Genomic DNA, 18,378 nt, shown 5'->3' on the forward strand with positions numbered 1-18,378 from the left:
ATAATATGGGGCCTTTTTTTTTCCCCCATCCCCTTTGTATCTGGTACAAATATGACGTCCACTCAACGTTGCAGTCAAGGAATATCTGCTTCTGTTTCGGGGGAGAGGTCATGTGTTAACTGCCTCTTTCAAGTCACATTTAAATAGCTACACTGCTGGGAGGGGAGCAGTTCCATGGCGCGCATCCTTCCTGTATCTGTCCTTCCACACCGGTATAGGATGCCGTGGGACAAAAAAAAAAAAAAAGGGCGACTCCTCATATGACGCGGTACCAATGGCTCTACACCCTACTCAGTAGAACCTTCTTAACTCTATTATCATCGGGGGGAAGTGCATCCAGCAGACCCTCGTGAATGTATTTCTTCGGGATTTTTTCTAGCGAACCAGTTGACACGTAGGAGACCACTCTGCAGAGAAGGGCCGCGGCCTCGTCCCTGTCCCCCGTGCCGTACTTGGCATTTTGCAAAATGAGCGACAGGCTGACGAGGACGCAGGTGAGCGTGCTTTCATTGATTGAGTGCAGCAGGAGGAATCGCCTGAACGCGTCGCGATTAGCACTACTGTCTGGGCTGTCACTATGGTGAAGGTCGTCACGGTCGACTCGGTTATCATGGTCGACTTGGTTATCAAGGTCGACTTGGTCATCACGGTCGCCACAGCTGTTCTCACCGCTTCTCTTCTCAGCGCTGCTGCTCGCAATGTGCGCACGTACATCGCGCAGAAACCTATCGATGCGGCGAATGATCACCAGCAGAAGCGTCACGAGCGGATCGCCTACCTTGATACTGATCTTCTTCATCACATGCTGCATTGTAAACACACATGACCTCAAGGGAACCACCTCATTCTCAATAAAGAAGCAAATGAGGTTGACGTAGCTCCCAAGTAAGTTGTTCTTTTCCTGTAACAAAGGAGTAATAGCTATGGAGAGTCTATTAAAATGGTGTGTATTGAATTTGAGCTTCTTCATCTCCAGCAAACGCAAGATCTGTTTGTACGAATGGAAAACATAATTGTCTCTTGTTCGGTGATAAAAGTTTGACATGGAAAGTAGGAGGGACAAAAGATGGTCCAATTGCAGTGGGTGGTCCTGCTCCTGAGTGATGATTTTTTTTACACATTCGTAGGCGTCCTTCATTTTTCGGTGGTTCTGGCTTGTATTGAGGTAGCTAATGTTCAGAAGGATGTCGCACAGGTGCGTGAGGTTGATTCGCCGGGGGGAGGGGCCCTCTGTAGGAGGACAGTCCTTTGGGGAGAAGTCCTTTTGAGAGCCGTCCTCTGTGGGGCAGTTATCTGACGGGAGATGGACCCCTCCCCGATTGTCCCTGCTCACATGCACACCGGACGAAGAGATGTACACATAATCTGTGTTCATGTTAATATTGATACGATGATCCGCTTCGGATGTGAGTGGCAAATGAGTAGTACCTTTCGGGATGACGCCACTTGGGGAGACCCCATCGTGCTGTCGAGCCCCCCTATCCAGGTAATTCAACACATACTGCACAGCCATGGAAAATAGGAGATTCATATTGTTCCTCAAGCTACTCAGATGAGAATACTGCCTCATGTTTTCTACGAAACTGTAGAGGCCGTAGGTGACTCGACTTAATTGAGGGGGGGTCATGTGATACACTTTGGTGTTAATAAAGCTCAACAAGACATTACTACCTTCTTCTTCTTTTTCGTCCTTTTCTTCCTTTTCGTCTTTTTCTCCTTTTTCTTCTTTTCCCCCCAAGTGGGGTCTCTCCTCCGATAGAGCTCCCCCCGTTTGAAGTGTAACGGGATAATCCATGGGGGGGTCCTCACCATGGGGGGGGACCCTAAACCCTGAAATGCTCCTACTACTAACCGTTTCGTCCGAGGATACAGTTCGTTTCCCCTCACCGACGTCACCCCTCTGTGCCCCCTTCTTAAATCTCAAACTGTGGCACTTCCTCCAAAAACGCACCACGTATTTTGTGTCCAAGCTGAATGTATGCTGAAGGAACGCATCGCACATGTGGAGAAAAATGGAGTGGTTTCTCAAATCTAGCCATTTTAAGATGCTCACGGATCCGAGGAGGGACTCCCGGTTGAGCTCGTTCAGGTGATTCAGGAAGATCAGTTCGCATGTCTTCCTCAGCTTGCTCTCCTCGGGAGGGGAAGCAGCCATAGGAGGAGAAGAAGCACTAGGAGGGGAAGAAGCATTAGAGGGGGCAGCACCAATGGGAGAGGTAACCGAACCGCCGGGATGGGTTTCCCTGGCGAGGCTAATATACACGGGTAGGTACGCAAAGAAGTCCTTCGCATCGCAGGCCACGATTCTTCCCCTGACATGCTCGCACATCTTAACATGCAGTGCATCGTCATAAGTAAGCTTCCTCAGAGAAAATTCATTCTTCATTTTTATTAAGCAGGAGCAGATCTCGTTTATCTGTCTGGGATGGAAAGAGCCCAGAGGCTTCGCAAGGATAACTCTCCCTAGCAGTCGGATACTTTCCAGAGGAAACTCCTGTGTCGTGTAGCAGGCACATTTCAGCAAGTCAATCACTTCGTCTGTATTCAATTTGTCCATATGGCGACACACATGTTTATATAGGTCGATGATTCTCTTGCCCTTGACCAAGTGGTGCGAAAAGGATGCCTTGTTCTGCTGAAGGATATTTCTTAACACTTTAACGACATCCCTAACTGGGATGGAGTCATACACACTGCTGAGATGGAGCAGTATGCACGCGTACATGTTTTTGTTTTCGCAAAAATTGTACGTTGATGTTAGCTTAACCAAGTCGCTGCCCCCAAGGAGGAAGATATTGAAATAGTGGAAGTCATTCATTTTTGTGTGCTCGCGTCGTTTGAAGCTGCTAGCCGGAGGAGAACCATCTCCAGGTTGGAAGCTGCTAGCAGGAGAGGAGCCATCTCCAGGTTGGAAGCTGCTAGCAGGAGAGGAGCCATCTCCACGTTGGAAACCGCTAACCGGAGGGCCGCTCTCCCCCCCCAGCTGCGCGAACCTCCTCTTGACACCGCCATTCCGGCGCGCCCAAACCCCCTTCGCCTTGACCAAAGGGACAAGCGGTTTTCTGCTCAGCACTGCCATTAAGGTGACGCGGCAGGGGAGAGACTCGTCTAGCCTACGCTATGGCCTTCGTTGAGCCGGGGTCCTCGGCAAACGGTGGCAGGCAACACATGGAACCCCGGGAGCTAGGCGCGTCCCCGATCAGGCGGGAAAATGAAATCCGTTTTGTCGCCAAGGGGTATACATATGAAATATACATACATATATATGTATATTTTTTTTTTTTTTTTTTTCGCAGCGCAAAACGGAGGAGTACGAAGAAGGGGCCATCAACACCTACCTACGTACCGCGCAGAATTCACCTTCCCGGAGAACTGGCTCCCATTTTTACTATGTACATACGGCTCGTTCGAATTAGGCTTCAGATGGATGCATTTTTTTTCTTTATTTTTTCTGTGTGAAATGTGCCCCGCCTTAGTCGCGAAATTCTCACAGGTGAATGCACATATGTGTACATATAACAGTCGCGCCTTTTCCACTGGATCGAATCTCCCACGCAGACATGAAAGGAAAAAAAAAAAGTCTCCGCCAGACGGGAATATACTTCCTATGAGCAACATCTCCGTGCTGCCAAAAATCGCAGCGAGCAATTTACTGGGCCTCTACCGTTGCACTGCTTTAAAAGAGTTCAGTTCTTTAGTCCTTCCCAAACGTAACGCCACAGCGCGAAGCATACATGTAGAAAGAATCCTAAACATATATATTTACAATTCGTGTCCTTTATACACGCGTAACAAGTCCCCCCATGCGATTATGCCCCCTTAGCATGCGGGAGTTACCTTTTCCCATTTTTTTGAAATCTCTTCCCCATTGCGGCAAATCAAACATGCAGAACGTTCCTGCGCAGTTTATTTTTGCTCCCTAACATGGTAGAGAGGCAGGGTACTTCAAAAAAAGAAAAAAAAAACACACATATTCACTGTGTAGAGAACTCTGTGATGAAGTTTTTTACCTGCCTTTCCGTAGCTGCCTCCGTTCTGCTATCTTATGCACACGGAGCAGAGTAGTCCTTTTTTTTTTCTATATCTCTTTCTAACCGCGTAACAAGGGGAAACGCATTTTTACTATTGCAGGGTCGCCCCCCTAGAGTAGTACACGCATTTGCCACTTAGGAATATACACCTAGAGGGGGGAAAAGAAACAGAACCTATGCCTCTGTCACACTAGGGACTCTGCAGCGCGTTACTACCTAAATATCTCTTTTTTTTGTTAGTCGAAGGGGCGCTCCCCAACGTCGCAATGATTAGCGCCACTCTGTTTAACCGCCCATTTTTGCGTCGTTCTGTTTAACCACCCATTTTTGCGTCGTTCTGTTTAACCGCCCATTTTTGTGTCGCTCTTTTTTTAACTCCGCGCCTTTAACCCCTGCTGTTTCGCCCCTTTACACTCGCAAAATTTGTCCCTTTTTTTTTTCGCTCCACCTTTTTTCCATTAGGCTCTCCTCGCGCATCTAGGAACACCACCTGGAGGTGTACATCTCTCCCCAGGGCCACATGCCTGACCCCCCTAATGGGTACTCGGCACAAGGGCATGAAAAAAAAAAAAAAAGGAAAAAAATAAAAAAAAAAATTACTACTTTGTCATTATCTCTACTGTACTATATGCACCATACGAACCATATGAGTGGGTGCACTTGGGAGAGAAAACGCCCCCTCGCTGTTAGCGGGATAGAAGAACAGCGACGTGGAGCGCAGCGCTTAGGGTGCCGTTTAACCTACTGTTTTTAGCGTACTGTTTTGAGGCATCCTTTAGAAAGGTCACTAGAGAGGCCTTTACGAACTGTTTTTTAGTTCATCTTTCCCTTTCTGCGTGCCATTCTGTAGGTACTCCTAGTACTACCCTCATTTGGGTTCATTTGATATGCCACTTGGTCTCCATTTTTGCCATCTGCGAAAAAAAAAAAGATGAGGGTCACTTTTCGGCCCCTCCTTTTCTTCGTAGATTCGTGCACCGCCACTGTTTTCGCCAGCCCAGTTTCGTAGTATTGCTGCAGAGCGGAATCGTCGGTAGGCGGGTCAGCGAAATCTATCCTGAGCCCCACCAAGAAAATTCCATCCCTCCTATATTTGCCGCACCAGTCCGTATTCACCCGCTGCTTATTCTCTGCTTATTCGTTGCTTATTCGCTACCTAATCGATGCTTATTCGTTGCCTATTCGCTGCTTTTATTCGCAGCTTACCCTAAACCTAATCCCAATTTTTATCGTTTGGCACTGCCCAGCTGTTACCCTGTACGTGTTATATTTCGTATACTGTCCCCCATTTATGCGTGCCATCCTCATATCGAGCTTGTGCCATGTTTATTCTATCTTTTTTGAACTTTCTCGTGGCTTCTTCTTTATGCCCCCTTTTTTGAACTTATTTGTGGCCCCTTCTTTATGCGTCCCTGGGGTGTTACCAAACCACGCCTTGGCTTGGGAAACCTTTCACCGCGGGTCTTTCGCTGCTCTCCATAGAGGCAATCTATACCCCTGCATACTTTTTGTCTCTTTTAGTTCCTCTCATCTGACTTTCTACATTTGCTGAGCTGCTACCCACGTGCGGTGAGCTTATCCACTCCTCGAAAGAAGGATTAGAAGCGCTGGTAGTGCCCCAAGTGGTCAAGCCTCGCAGGTAACCCCCAACAGGCAGGTGTGTTTACTCCCGAGCAGATAAGCAGATATAGAGCACCATACATTTTTTAAGAGGAGAGGATCTGCACGAACGAAGCTAATCCAAGAAAAAGGTGCAAGGAAAAAAAAAGAAAAAAAAGAAAGAAAAGGAGAAACTGGGATAGGTTGGAAAAAAGAACATGTACACCGAGTACCTGTCCATAGCATACCAGACAGACACCGATAGAGGGGAGTCAGACGAGTGATTCTTGGTCATCTGATGGGCCACCTTTTGGGAAGAAGCTGCTTTGGGGTCCTTTTCTACACATAGACGAATCTTCTTTTCTTTTCGCGATTTGATGTGGGCTAACTAGATAACACTCCGTGTTTTTTTTTTTTTTCTTCTTTTTGAGTCCTTTTTTCCGACCGCGTTGTTTTCCCCCTTTTTATCGTGACACCGACTGGATGTCGGGACAGAGGGAGCATCGCTCTACTTGAGGAAGCGGCCTGCTCACGGAGATTCGCCGAACAGGGCGCAGCACATTGCACCGCTGTTCGCGCTGTCCCTCCCGCTGACCCTCCAGCTACTCCCCCCGCCGCTTCCCCCCCAAGATGATGATTTACGATCGAATAATCCAGTGCACCAAGCGGCGCTACAAGAGCAAGGACGAGGAGACCTCCTCCGAAAGTGAAGACAGCACGGACAGCTCAAGTGTAATCAAAGAGAAGATGAACCCCCGTAAGTATGTGTCGGACGAATGTCAACACATCCTTTTCTTATCCTCCTTCCAGTTGTCCCTCGCCCTCATCTTTTCTCTTTTTTGCAAAATATACTACCTTGCCTTTCTAAACATTGCCCTCTTTTTAACCTCAATAATACACTGGTGGAACCCTGAATTAGGATTACGTCGAACAATCGATATGACCATGACCGCTACGAACTTCCTAATGCACCTCATCCACTCGTTTACCATAAATTCGATGTGCTTCTTTGTCTGCATCTGTGGAGGAATTTTGATAGTCATACTATACTTCGTCGGGAAGAGGTTCAGTTACAACTCCTACAGCACTGTCTGCCACCTCCTCATTCACACCACCGGCAGCATCTCCTCCCTCACCATTTACTACATTTCGAAGAACAAGCTTATTGACCACTCGTGAGGCGTAGAGCAGCAGATGAGGCATAGAGAAGCAGATGAGGCGAAGCGAAACGAATGAGGCGAAGCCGAGGTGGCTACCAAGGGGGTGCTCAGATAAACGCCGCCTATCCGCCAGACCGCTTCCCCATACGCACCGAGCGGAATCAACGGAGGCATGTTAGCCGCCCCCAAGTTGCCCACAAACACTCCACCGTACAAATATACCTTATCAAACGCACAATGAATCTGCACGCGCAAACCGCAATTTTTGAACCTCCCTTTTTTTTTTTTCCTTTTTTTTGTCTATGATAGTAAGCAGTGATGACTGATTCCTCCCCCTACCGTTGTGTGTGTGTTTGCGTTTGTGTCACTTTCTAATTCGTAGGTTTTTTTATGTTTTACCAGGGGAGTATCCCTTTTTTACGTTGCCTACATCCCGCTCCCCCCCCACACATACTTTTTCCTCCGTTGAAACGGAATGATGTATCCAACATGTTTGTTAATAATTGATTATGTATCCGTCGGGGGGGGCGTGGTTTTTCCTCTGCCTGTGCAATCTCCTGCACACACTTATGCACTTCACCGCTACACCTCCGTAACGTCTTCCCATTTGATGCATCCTCCACATTCACAAAAAAAGAAACAGAATTAAACTTTAGGCTTTTTTTATTTTTACCTTTTTTAAGTTAATATGAAAAGAGATTCTCAGCTGCTTCATTTTAGTTTCACCCAAGGGGGGTCTTCTGGAGCACACGACGGAGAAAGGAACCTTCGAATTGGTGCTTATCCCCGTCCGCCACAATTGCCCTGGGGGGGTCGTCTTCACCTGGGACGTTTTCTCCCAACTTCTCTCTTGGAATGGCCTTATCTCTGTTTCTTTGCTGCATTAACCATGACTCAGTTGCTCCTTTAGCGAAGTGCAGAATGTTCCTCTTCCTTTTGGCAGAGGAGTAATGACAAATAGGTATTCTCAATGTAGAGTCCACGTTTTAGCATCTCCCTCCCGTGTGATATTTAGCAGTTGGGGAAGGGAGCCTCATCGGTTAGGCCTCCACATGGCTTGAGTAATCTTCCCCCGCACTTGTGTTGTCGTCTCGCAGCAACGTTCGCTGAAACAGTTGCTTCAAACACTTCGCCGAAGCAGCTCGTTGCGATTCGTGCCCCGAATCACCCATCCCCTTTGTCAGCGCCGACATGTGCAACTTCTTGCCCCCACCTCACAGAACAACTTCGCAAAGTACACCCCATGTGAGTGGAACCTCTATGCCCAGGAAGTGTAGTGCCCCTCTTTGACGAAATATAGGAGAAAAGCTGTCCCTCCGTCGCCGCGTCAACAGGGGAAAGAAAAAAAAAAAAAAGAAAAAAAAAAGAAAAAAAAGAAACCTCCTTTACATGTTGGAATAAAGTTACCTTGCCTCTTCTTTAACTTCTTTCTCTTCATCCTGCTCACCTTTTCAACTTTCCCATCTTGGTGAGATTTTTTTTCCCCTTTTCTCACGTGCGTGTAGAGATACACTTGTAGGTATCTTCTTATGCGCGCGTGCAAAGGTGTAACGGGCTGTCCCTCCGTCGCCGCGTTAACAGGGATGTCGCAAGGATGCTGAGAAAACTTTGCAGCCGTTTTGACGCAACCATCTGTTAAAGCGCCACGCACTTGAGCAGTGTAGGCCAGTGGCAGCGCGGCGACCACGTGCCGGCTAATAAAGACTGCACAACGGGGAGCCTCCGCGAGCTTCTCACCTCACGAACACGGCCTACAGGCGGATAGGCTTATCGGCGAGGGCACATGCGAAGGATGCGCGGCAGTTAAGTTCCTCCGCCACGCAGGCATCCGCATAGACCACGTGAAAGCCACAGCTAACTGCACAGCGAGAAGGTTTTTTCGCCCCTGTGTAGTTTCGACACGTGTGCGATTGTACGGGGGTCGTCTGGAGGAGCGTGCCAAGTGGGAGAGGAGGCCAACTAGGAAACGTGGACCAAATCGACCCAGCCGCAGAAGTCATTCGAGGCGAAGACCGCCACAATTTGCCACCCCATTTGCCATCCCCCCCGCGTACAAGCCATCAAAAATGTAAATAGAAGAATGAAAGGAGAAAAAATGCGACCTGCTTACCCCCCCCGAAAAGCGCTCCTGTCCCCATGCCTCCTAATTACACTGATCCTTCCATTTATCGTCCAGCTTTCACATCAAATTGGGTTGAAAAAAGACATACGTTTCACCATCGGGAGTGGAAACCACGACAGTAGGTCCCCCTTTGTTAAGAGAAAACATTTTGGCGACTCCATTTTTCTCCCGCTAGGAAGGAAAAGGAACAAGTTTACTTCCATCAGTACGGACATCTTCAAAGATCACTCTTCTGATGGGAAGCGAAAAGACGAATGGAAGACTCACGTGGTGAATGTGGGCACCAGCCAAAAGAGTGAGCCCCAAGGGGGGTGTACAGTGCTAAAAGAGAAGAGCCAGCAGTCCTCGCTAGGCAGCACTGTTGATGGGAAAAGTGGGGGCAGTCATAGCAGCCATAGCAGTCATAGCAGTGCCACTGCTCATGCGATACGGGGTAGGGATGTACCCTTTGGGGAGACAAATCAGGGGAAGACGCCCTCCGAGGAACAAAGGCATATCCTGCACAACAACCTGATTAGACGACTCATAAGCAAATTTTGGCCATTCGGGGAGAAGAAGGAGGAGGCTGGTAGGAATGGAGAGGCATCCAAACGAAGTGGACATGGGGGAAGAGGAGGAGATGAAGAAGGAGACCCCCCCGACCCGGATAAGCACCCATGGTGGGAAAAGAAGTCAGGGGGTGAGCAGCCCAGGGAGCCTTCTTCAGGGGAGCCCCCCCCAAGAGAGACGCCTCGCCCCAGCAGAGGAACAGACCACGACAAGGAAACGGACTTCCTACTGAAAGCACTGGAGACGGGCAAATTCCCCTCCTACTGTCTCGTCGACAATATTGACGAAAATATAGATAACTGCGAAATATATTTGAGTAAAGAAAAAATGGAGGAGCTCAATCTCAGTGAGGGGTTCACCGTCTTGTTGAAGGGAAAGAAGAAAAAGGAGATGTTAGCAATATGCAAGCTAGACAGAACGCTAAAGAAACATTTCGTGGTGATCTCCTTTGCGATGAAGAAGAATCTCAGACTGATGCATAACGATATTGTCAAGATTTACCCTTTAGTGAAGGTCAGTCCTTTACGAACCGTTGTCCTTAGCCCCTTTAGTGACACCGTTGGGGGGCTGAGTAAAAGAGAGCTAGAAGAGGAGGTGCTAAAGCCCTATCTCAAAGGAAGCTTAAAACCGCTTTGTGAGAATACAAATCTGTACATTCAGCATAAGGGGAAGAAGATCGAATTTAGGGTAGTGAAGTTAAGGAAGGAGGGTGAAGAAGAAGCACCTCCGAAGGAAGAAAACAAATCAGGGGAAGGACCAGTAAACCTTCCCACCTCGCAACAGTACGGTTACGTTGGTGACAATGCCATCATCACATTGGACGAGGAATACCTAAACAGAGAGGACTACGAAGAGCATACAGATGATATTACATATGAAGACCTCGGAGGAATGAAGAAGCAATTGAACAAAATTAGGGAACTCATCGAGTTGCCTCTAAAATATCCTGAGATATTTATCAGCATAGGGATATCTGCTCCCAAGGGTGTCCTCATGCATGGAATCCCAGGGACAGGAAAGACTTCCATCGCGAAAGCAATTGCTAATGAGAGCAATGCCTACTGCTACATTATAAATGGGCCAGAGATTATGTCCAAACATATAGGAGAATCGGAGCAGAAGTTACGGAAGATTTTTAAAAAAGCCAGTGAGAAGACACCATGCATTATCTTCATCGATGAAATTGATTCCATCGCAAACAAAAGGAGCAAAAGTACAAATGAGCTGGAAAAGAGAGTCGTCTCACAGCTGCTGACTCTAATGGATGGATTAAAGAAAAACAATAATGTCTTGGTTCTGGCTGCCACGAATAGACCAAATTCTATTGATCCTGCTCTTAGACGCTTCGGCCGATTTGACAGAGAAATCGAAATTCCGGTTCCAGATGAGCAGGGTAGGTACGAGATTCTTCTCACCAAAACGAAGAAGATGAAGCTCGATGCGGATGTCAACTTGAGAAAGATCGCCAAGGAGTGCCACGGCTACGTCGGTGCGGATCTCGCGCAGCTCTGCTTCGAGGCCGCCATTCAGTGTATCAAGGAGCACGTGCATTTTTTGGATCTCGATGAGGAGGACTTCATCGAATTTATGAAGATAAGCGTGGAGGAGCGGCGGGGCGAGGGTGGGGATGGCGGAAATTTCGGGGAAAGCAGTGTAGTGCCTAGTACGGAGAAGGAGAAGGGGAGAAGCCGGTTCTTCTTCCAAAGGGGAGAAGCAAAAGGGGAGGCCGCGTCGGCCAAGTCCCTGTCGCCCGCGAAGTCTCCTGCCTCCAGCAGAGGCACCCAACAACTGGATAGCAAGGCGAAGAAAATCCCACCATACATCCTCAACAGATTAACCATAAAGGCGAAGCATTTCCAGCACGCACTGAACATATGCAACCCGAGTTCGCTCAGAGAAAGACAGGTGCAGATCCCTACTGTGACGTGGGACGACATCGGAGGCATGCATGAAGTGAAGGAGCAACTCAAGGAAACGATTCTGTACCCTCTGGAATATAAACACCTCTACTCTAAATTTAACTCCAATTACAATAAAGGTATATTGCTTTATGGCCCCCCTGGCTGTGGAAAGACTCTCCTAGCTAAAGCAATCGCGAATGAATGTAACGCCAACTTCATTTCTGTCAAAGGCCCCGAATTGCTAACCATGTGGTTTGGTGAGTCGGAGGCTAATGTGCGGGATTTGTTTGATAAAGCGAGAGCAGCTTCTCCCTGCATTATTTTCTTCGATGAGATTGATTCTTTGGCAAAGGAACGGAACAGTAACAATAACAACGACGCGAGTGACAGAGTGATAAATCAGATCCTCACCGAGATTGATGGAATAAATGAGAAGAAAACCATCTTTATAATCGCTGCCACCAACCGACCAGACATTCTCGACAAAGCTCTCACCAGACCAGGACGATTGGACAAACTCATATATATCTCACTGCCCGATTATAAAAGCAGGTGCAGTATTTTTAAGGCCATATTGAAAAACACGCCCCTTAGTGACGATGTCGACCTTTACGACATGGCCAAACGGACGGAGGGTTTTTCCGGGGCAGACATTACCAACCTCTGTCAGAGTGCCGTCAACGAAGCGATTAAAGAGACGATTCACCTGATTAATCAGCGGAAGGCGGAGAAGGGAGGGAGTGCACGGACGCAGGGCGCGGACGATCACTACGACCCGGTACCAACCCTGGCCAAGAAGCACTTCGATTTGGCCTTCAAAAACGCCCGCATTTCCATTCGGCCCGAGGACGTCCTCAAGTATGAGCGCTTTAAGGAGAAGCTCTCCCTGCAGAACTTCGACTGAGGGGGGGGATCCCCACTCCAGTTTGCGGCGCTATGTTAGCGGTGCTATGTTAGCGGCGCTCTCCGCTGCGCTATGTTTGTCACTGGGAGGAGGCCCTGGGAAAGGAAGTTCCTCCATTCCGTCCTTCCCTCCTTCCTTACCATTTCGGGCGCCCGCATTATGGTAAACTCGCCACCTTTCGAAGCAACGCTTCCTTCTTTGCTTCCTTTTTTTTTGTCATCCCCTGCGGATAGCACCACAAAGTATCTCTATTTGGATAACAAATGGTATGCATAGGGACATCCACGCGGATGTGAAGATTGTCAAGTGTGCTGCCGCGACGTGGTACAGCATGAGTTTTTTTTCTAATCTTTTCTTTTTCCCCCGTTTACATACGTTTGCGCCATCAATGCGTTCCAACAATGTGGCCTATTTTACGCCTTCCCATCTGTCTGTCTTTCTGTGTGTCTCTTTTTTTTTCCCTGTATGGGAGGCCCACACGGGGGTAACTCATTCATTTGCGCGTAGGCTCTGTGTTTACCAAAAAAAAAAAGAAAAAAAAAAGAAAAAAACGCGCCGTACAGTTGACGCGTAACGGTCGCCCCGTTGTAGTGTGCCCCTGTCCGAGTGGCATAACGGTTTATCTGCCAAGAGGCTGCTTATCTGTCAGAGCGCCGCTCATCCGCAGGGACGCCCCTTCCCTACTCCCTAAACGGAATAGCCCTCCGAGTGGGGGAGCAGCAACTGCGGGTGCAGGAATATCTTGGGAACGCCAGGCACGGTGACGTATGCCCCGAGGAGGAAGGACTCAGAGTGGTGTTCTCCACCGATGAGGAGCGGACTACCTGCTTGCACGTGCAGCAGCTTCTTCCTCTTCCTCTTGCAAGTGACAGGTGGCCACGTGAACGTAGCCTTTGCATCCTTCTCCATGTGACTCGAGTGAACATTGCACTTGAGAATCTCTGTAACGAAGCACTTCATATTTTCCAGCGTATCGTACGGGTCCATCTCAGTAGACGCAATATTGACATTCAGGTTGGCTATAGAACCCAAATGGATATTCCTAAATTGATAAATCTGACTGAACAGATCAAAGGTGTCTGTGTCGACTTGTTCACTTCGGTACTCAATTCGGTTGCCACTCTTTATGGAGAGGATGGCATCCACCAGATTGTGTACTAATGTATTGGACTTAACATTTGGCATTAACTTTTTCGGTCCTAATATTTTGGCAACAGGAAGGATCTTATTGATGTTTTTAAAATCGGACAGACATAAGTGAAAATCCAGCCATCCGTTTTTTATTTTGTTAATGTATTCTAAGCCTACATAATCGGCTCCAGCCTTCTTCAATGTCTGATGATCTTCATCGACTAGCACGAGGATCTTTTTGTTCCTGTCTACACTGTGAGGAAGGTTACACATGCCTCTTAGTGACTCTCTCTTGATATCAATCTTGATGATTAAATTGAAGTGAATTTTTTCCTCCCGGTTGGTACTCTCCATGGGGGAGGCATGACCACTATGAGGGTACCCGCTTTGTACATGTCGACAGCTTAGGAGCAGCTTTAATCCCTTCATAGGGGACACTGGGGGGACGAGCTGCTCACAGGGAGGCGGCTGATTGGTATTATCTGCGTCTCTTTGCTGAGCCCAACTGGACTGTGTATCGTCTCCACCGGTGCTGCTTGAACGGATATTTTCCACCTCTTTGAGCTGCTTCCCCTCGTTCACATCTTCACTCCTCCCCCTCTTCTTGTACCCCTTGTTGACATCATAAAAGGGAATGTACTTTTTCCATCTGCGCAGTTGAGAAAAAGGTTCCTGCCGTTGTACGCCGCCATTTCCCACTTGGGGGTGCAGTAGCAGGAGCCTTTTCATCGAGCGCGCCAATGGGGAAGTAAAACACCAACGAGAAGTCACAAATTGTGGCCAAGGGCAACGAAGTGAAACGGATTAGAATGAAGCGAAATGGAATCAACTCGGGTCCTTTTTTTTCTCTCCTTTCTTTTTTCTTTTCCGTTGCATCCACCGGTGTAGTGTGCGCACCAGGTGAGGGGGAAGACTTGTAATTTCTGCTTCGCCTCACTCTGCGTCGGATTTTTTTTTTTTTTTTTTTCCCCCAATAAGTAGTAAAACTTAAGCCTTTTTCACGTCACAAGGAGGACAAACTAATCAGGAAAAAAAAAAAAAAGAAATTCTTCTGTTTTTTTTTCTTCTTTTCTTGTAAACGCCATCCGGATTATCTCCCCGACGTGTAACCCCAAAATGGAGGACGCAAAGATGATGCCTTCGCAAAGATGATGCCTCCACAAAGATGACGACCCTGCAGAGATAAACCTGCGGAGTGGTTCCCTCGTCCGCCTTTTACTTCTCCACTTTGGTCCTTCTCCTCCCAAAGAGGGCTGCATCTCAAGATGATCGCCTTCGACGAGATTTTCGAGTTCCTACGGGAGGCTGAAATAACCTGTGACCATTTTAACGAGCAGAGTGAAGAACAGGAAGCAATTATCCTATTCCTAAATGAGTTGAAGTCGTATATCGCCGATCTGTCCCTTTCGCTGAAGCATAGGATAAACGCCTCCGACGACATAACGGAACAGGACATTTTGAAGAAGATTATTAACAAGAAGGAAAGTCTTGAGTGGATCCTTCGGAAAAAGAGGGACAATTTCGTTGGCGATGTCCCATCGGGGGGGAGATCTTCCCCGCTCATCTGCGCTGGTGGAAGGAATCATGGGGACGTCAGCAACTCTGCTAAGCGTGCCAAGTGTGATGTTGACGGCAATAGCGGTGTGGATTCCCCTACAGGAGAACCCTCCCCTAGTGGCGCTGCGACTACTTATCCAGAGGGGCCCATCTCCCAGTCTCCCAGCCGCAGCAGTGTGGGAGAAACTTGCGACACATCCTCAAAAGTCAACGCCGCTGAGAAGAAGGAGCATCCACCCCCGTCGCAAAATCTCCCTTGTGCAACGCCAGGGTGTAATAAAGTGGAACCATCGCTTAAGGGAGAGAAAATTGCAACGGAAGAGGAATTCCTCTCAAAGGAAGACCCCGCCACAGCTTCCCCATCGGAACTTTCTTTGCGCTCCTCTGGGGTGGAAACCCTAAATGATGAGATCCTAAAAGAATGGAGCGAGCAAATTGACGAGTATGATAACCTACTCTATGAATACACCTTTGCATTTAAAAAAAAAGACTTGCATAAAAAAATGGAATCCAGAAAAAATATGAACAACTCAGGTGAAAATATCGATGAAGAGTTATGCCTTCTGGCACAAGAAATGAAAGAAAACGTTTTAACATACAGAGATATAATTGTGGAGGACAACAGGATGCTGGAGCAGTCAGCCAACAAACAGATGTCCAATTTGGACAATATAACTGATGTGTATAAGAAGACGAAGAAAATGGGGCAGAGCAAAAGCATTTCCTTCTTCGTCTCACTGCTCATAATTTTCGTTTCGGCTCTGCTGTTCGTGCTGACCTTTTTTGTCATCCTGATTTTGTAGCGCGGTGGAGTGGGAAGGCGGTGATGTGGAGAAGAAGTCGCTGCGTGGCGATGTGGCAACGGGGTGGAAAGAGTCTGGACCTTCACGCAACCACATGGGTCACCTCGAGTCCCTACGCGCGGGTACCTTTTGTGCCGCCATACCTGGTCAGTAAAGGTGGATGCTCCACCAAACGGGGGACCCTTTTACCTCGGCGTACAGCAAGCAGAACGGGGGAAATCACCAAAAAGGAAGGAAAGAGGAGAAGAGAAGAGGACAAGACGAAAAGCAGATATAACGCCGCTTTCCCCCTCCCGCATCCAGGCTGCGAAGGGAATTTCCTTTTTTTTTTTTTTTTTTTTTTTTTTTTGAGACGGAGTCTCGCTCTCAACCGTATGTAGAAAATGCATCATTGAGAATGGGGAATCGCATCTGTGGGTTTTTTTTCTTTTTTTTCCTTTTCCCCACCTGTAGAGGATGCCTTTGTATCTTGCCTGTGGAGAAAATAACGCAGGTAAGGAAAAAAAAAAAAAAAAAAAAAAAAGAACCGTTCAGTTTTGTATTCTCACAGTGATAACCGCCAAGGTAGCACAGTTGCCCTTTGTTTTTTTCGATGGATTTTTTTCTTTCCTTTTCCACTATAGAGGAGGGTTGCGGCTGAAACGGAAGCGTCCCAATAAAGCAATCGAATTAGTTTACTTCGAAATTCTCATGTGGCGTACCTCCAGAGCGCAGTCCATAATTGCTATGCCATTTTGAAGCATTCCTCTTTTTTTTTTTTTTTGTTCTTTTGCCACTTGGGAAAGTCAGCTCGGAAAAGAAATTAAAAAATAAGAAGAAGAAGGCAGAACAACATGCACATGAGTGATGTTCCCCCGGGGGGGGAAGAGGCCGCAAATGATGAAGCCGCGAACGATGCAGCCGCAGAAGGAGAAGTAACAGAGGTTGGCAGCCAAGTTGAGCAAAAGGGAATGCATGATCTAACCGCGGGCGGTAGAGACGCAGGATGGGGTAACTCGGACGGATGGCTCGCGGAGAAGGACGCAGAGGGACCCGCGCGGGAGGCGAAGAAAGTGCGCAAGAGCTTGGGCAAGGCTGGTAAAGCGTCAAAGGGGAAGGCGAAGAAGAAGGAGAAAGACGTGGCAGGGAAGGGGGCCAAGAAGGTAGCTGCGAAGAAGGGCAAAGCGATGGAGAAAGAGAAGAGAAAAGGTGAGTCGAGCCGAACGGACGATCCCTTCTTAACTGACTCGGAAGAGGAACTCTACAACGACGACAACCTCTTCATGCCCAGGGCGTTAAAGAAGGGGGCCCATAAAAAGGGCAACCAAAAAAGTAAGAAGAATGAGCAGAAGCTCAAGGCACAGACCAACCAAATTAGCAAGAAAAAACACGACAAGAGGGAAAAGAAAAACAAGTGTGAGAGGATCCAGAAGAGGAAGAAGAAGAATAATATGAAAAGCAAGTTCTGCACAGCCGAGTGCCTACCCCTTGGGCACTACTCAGAGGAACTCGAGAAAGAGCTCGCTTCGTACGCCACCAGCGGGTTTAAGAAGTACCTGAAGTTTTTAAAAAATTACAAAACTACCGTGGGGGTGCAAGAAAAGGTGGTGAGCAAGAAACCCAGGCACATGTATGTGTAGCGGTGTTTGCGCGGTGGTCTCAAGATGTCGGATTGCGCTTCTCCCATTTAGATGTCATGGCGGGTGGAGACAATAACCTACGGGGGTATGTCGTGGTGCCCACCATTAAGAGGGCATCCCCCTGCGGATTGACCAATCCCTACCTCTTCCCATTTTTTTTCCTCCTAAAAATACGCATACCTATTCCCATTTGTTTTAAATAACACTCTGATTTTCTTTTTTTTTTCTAATCAAATTTGTTTGTAAAATATGTGGACACAGATGGGGCACCTTACCCGAGGGGAGTTTTCTCCCTTCACCTTTACGCTTACCTTTACCATGCATTTGTCCCGGAATACTGCAGTGTGGTTACCTACCAGTGATGATTTGGGCCCCACTTACTAAACCAAGAGATGCTCATATGCACATTTGGTGTTGCCACCATATAGGAGCTGAGGGGTTGTAACTGAATAGGACTGCAAAAAATTTCACACGTCGATTTCCTAAGCGTGTGGTCCCATGTTAAGTCCCGCGCAAAGGTTAGAAGCCTACTTCTGTGGAAGGTATTTCCTGACTTATGGTGGCAAATTGGGGAGAAATACTCCATTCATAAATACCCTACTCATCCAAAACGGTTGTTTATCTTCCCCCCTTTTGGTGTGCACCCATTTTTTCATTGTTCATGTTGTCCTCCTCTACAATCGCGATCCCAAATGGATACGTTTAACGGTAAAAGGGGAAATTAACCCGTTTGAAGAAACCGCCACGAAATTGCAAAGATTGATCTTACTCATGTAGAAGGTGCCCCTCCCCCAAGGTGCGTATCTCCTCAGGAGAAAATTTTAATTACGTTGGTTTCTCCCCGGGGGGATGCAACCAAGGTGTGGGGGGAGCAGACCGTGTTCATTCGGCTTCGCCATTTTGCAGGTTCGCCATTTTGCAGGTTCGCCATTTTGCCGCTTCTCCTTTGCTGCTCCGCCATTTTTCTAACATGACTTTCTTCGCAGTGACCTTTTTTCCATC

General features: G+C 47.8%; 6 protein-coding genes across 6 annotated transcripts; 4 read left to right on the forward strand and 2 right to left on the reverse strand.

Annotated features, from left to right (window-relative positions):
• Window positions 1-280: 280 nt before the first annotated feature.
• Window positions 281-3,079, reverse strand: C922_02949 (hypothetical protein; the record flags this gene model as incomplete). The annotated part of the gene is made up of 1 exon (XM_008818547.1): window positions 281-3,079. The coding sequence occupies one exon, from the start codon at window positions 3,077-3,079 to the stop codon at window positions 281-283; it is 2,799 nt and encodes a 932-aa protein (XP_008816769.1).
• A 3,181-nt stretch (window positions 3,080-6,260) lies between these two features.
• On the forward strand, window positions 6,261-6,809 carry C922_02950 (hypothetical protein; the record flags this gene model as incomplete). The annotated part of the gene is made up of 1 exon (XM_008818548.1): window positions 6,261-6,809. One exon carries the CDS (start codon window positions 6,261-6,263, stop codon window positions 6,807-6,809), a length of 549 nt encoding a protein of 182 aa, XP_008816770.1.
• A 2,061-nt stretch (window positions 6,810-8,870) lies between these two features.
• Window positions 8,871-12,266, forward strand: C922_02951 (hypothetical protein; the record flags this gene model as incomplete). Its single annotated transcript, XM_008818549.1, has 1 exon — window positions 8,871-12,266. The coding sequence occupies one exon, from the start codon at window positions 8,871-8,873 to the stop codon at window positions 12,264-12,266; it is 3,396 nt and encodes a 1,131-aa protein (XP_008816771.1).
• A 687-nt stretch (window positions 12,267-12,953) lies between these two features.
• On the reverse strand, window positions 12,954-14,126 carry C922_02952 (hypothetical protein; the record flags this gene model as incomplete). The annotated part of the gene is made up of 1 exon (XM_008818550.1): window positions 12,954-14,126. One exon carries the CDS (start codon window positions 14,124-14,126, stop codon window positions 12,954-12,956), a length of 1,173 nt encoding a protein of 390 aa, XP_008816772.1.
• A 536-nt stretch (window positions 14,127-14,662) lies between these two features.
• On the forward strand, window positions 14,663-15,757 carry C922_02953 (hypothetical protein; the record flags this gene model as incomplete). The annotated part of the gene is made up of 1 exon (XM_008818551.1): window positions 14,663-15,757. The coding sequence occupies one exon, from the start codon at window positions 14,663-14,665 to the stop codon at window positions 15,755-15,757; it is 1,095 nt and encodes a 364-aa protein (XP_008816773.1).
• Window positions 15,758-16,590: 833 nt separating this feature from the next.
• On the forward strand, window positions 16,591-17,376 carry C922_02954 (hypothetical protein; the record flags this gene model as incomplete). Its single annotated transcript, XM_008818552.1, has 1 exon — window positions 16,591-17,376. The coding sequence occupies one exon, from the start codon at window positions 16,591-16,593 to the stop codon at window positions 17,374-17,376; it is 786 nt and encodes a 261-aa protein (XP_008816774.1).
• Window positions 17,377-18,378: the final 1,002 nt, after the last annotated feature.

This window comes from Plasmodium inui (genome assembly GCF_000524495.1).
Source record: "Plasmodium inui San Antonio 1 unplaced genomic scaffold supercont1.11, whole genome shotgun sequence".
In the NCBI taxonomy this organism is placed as follows: domain Eukaryota; phylum Apicomplexa; class Aconoidasida; order Haemosporida; family Plasmodiidae; genus Plasmodium; species Plasmodium inui.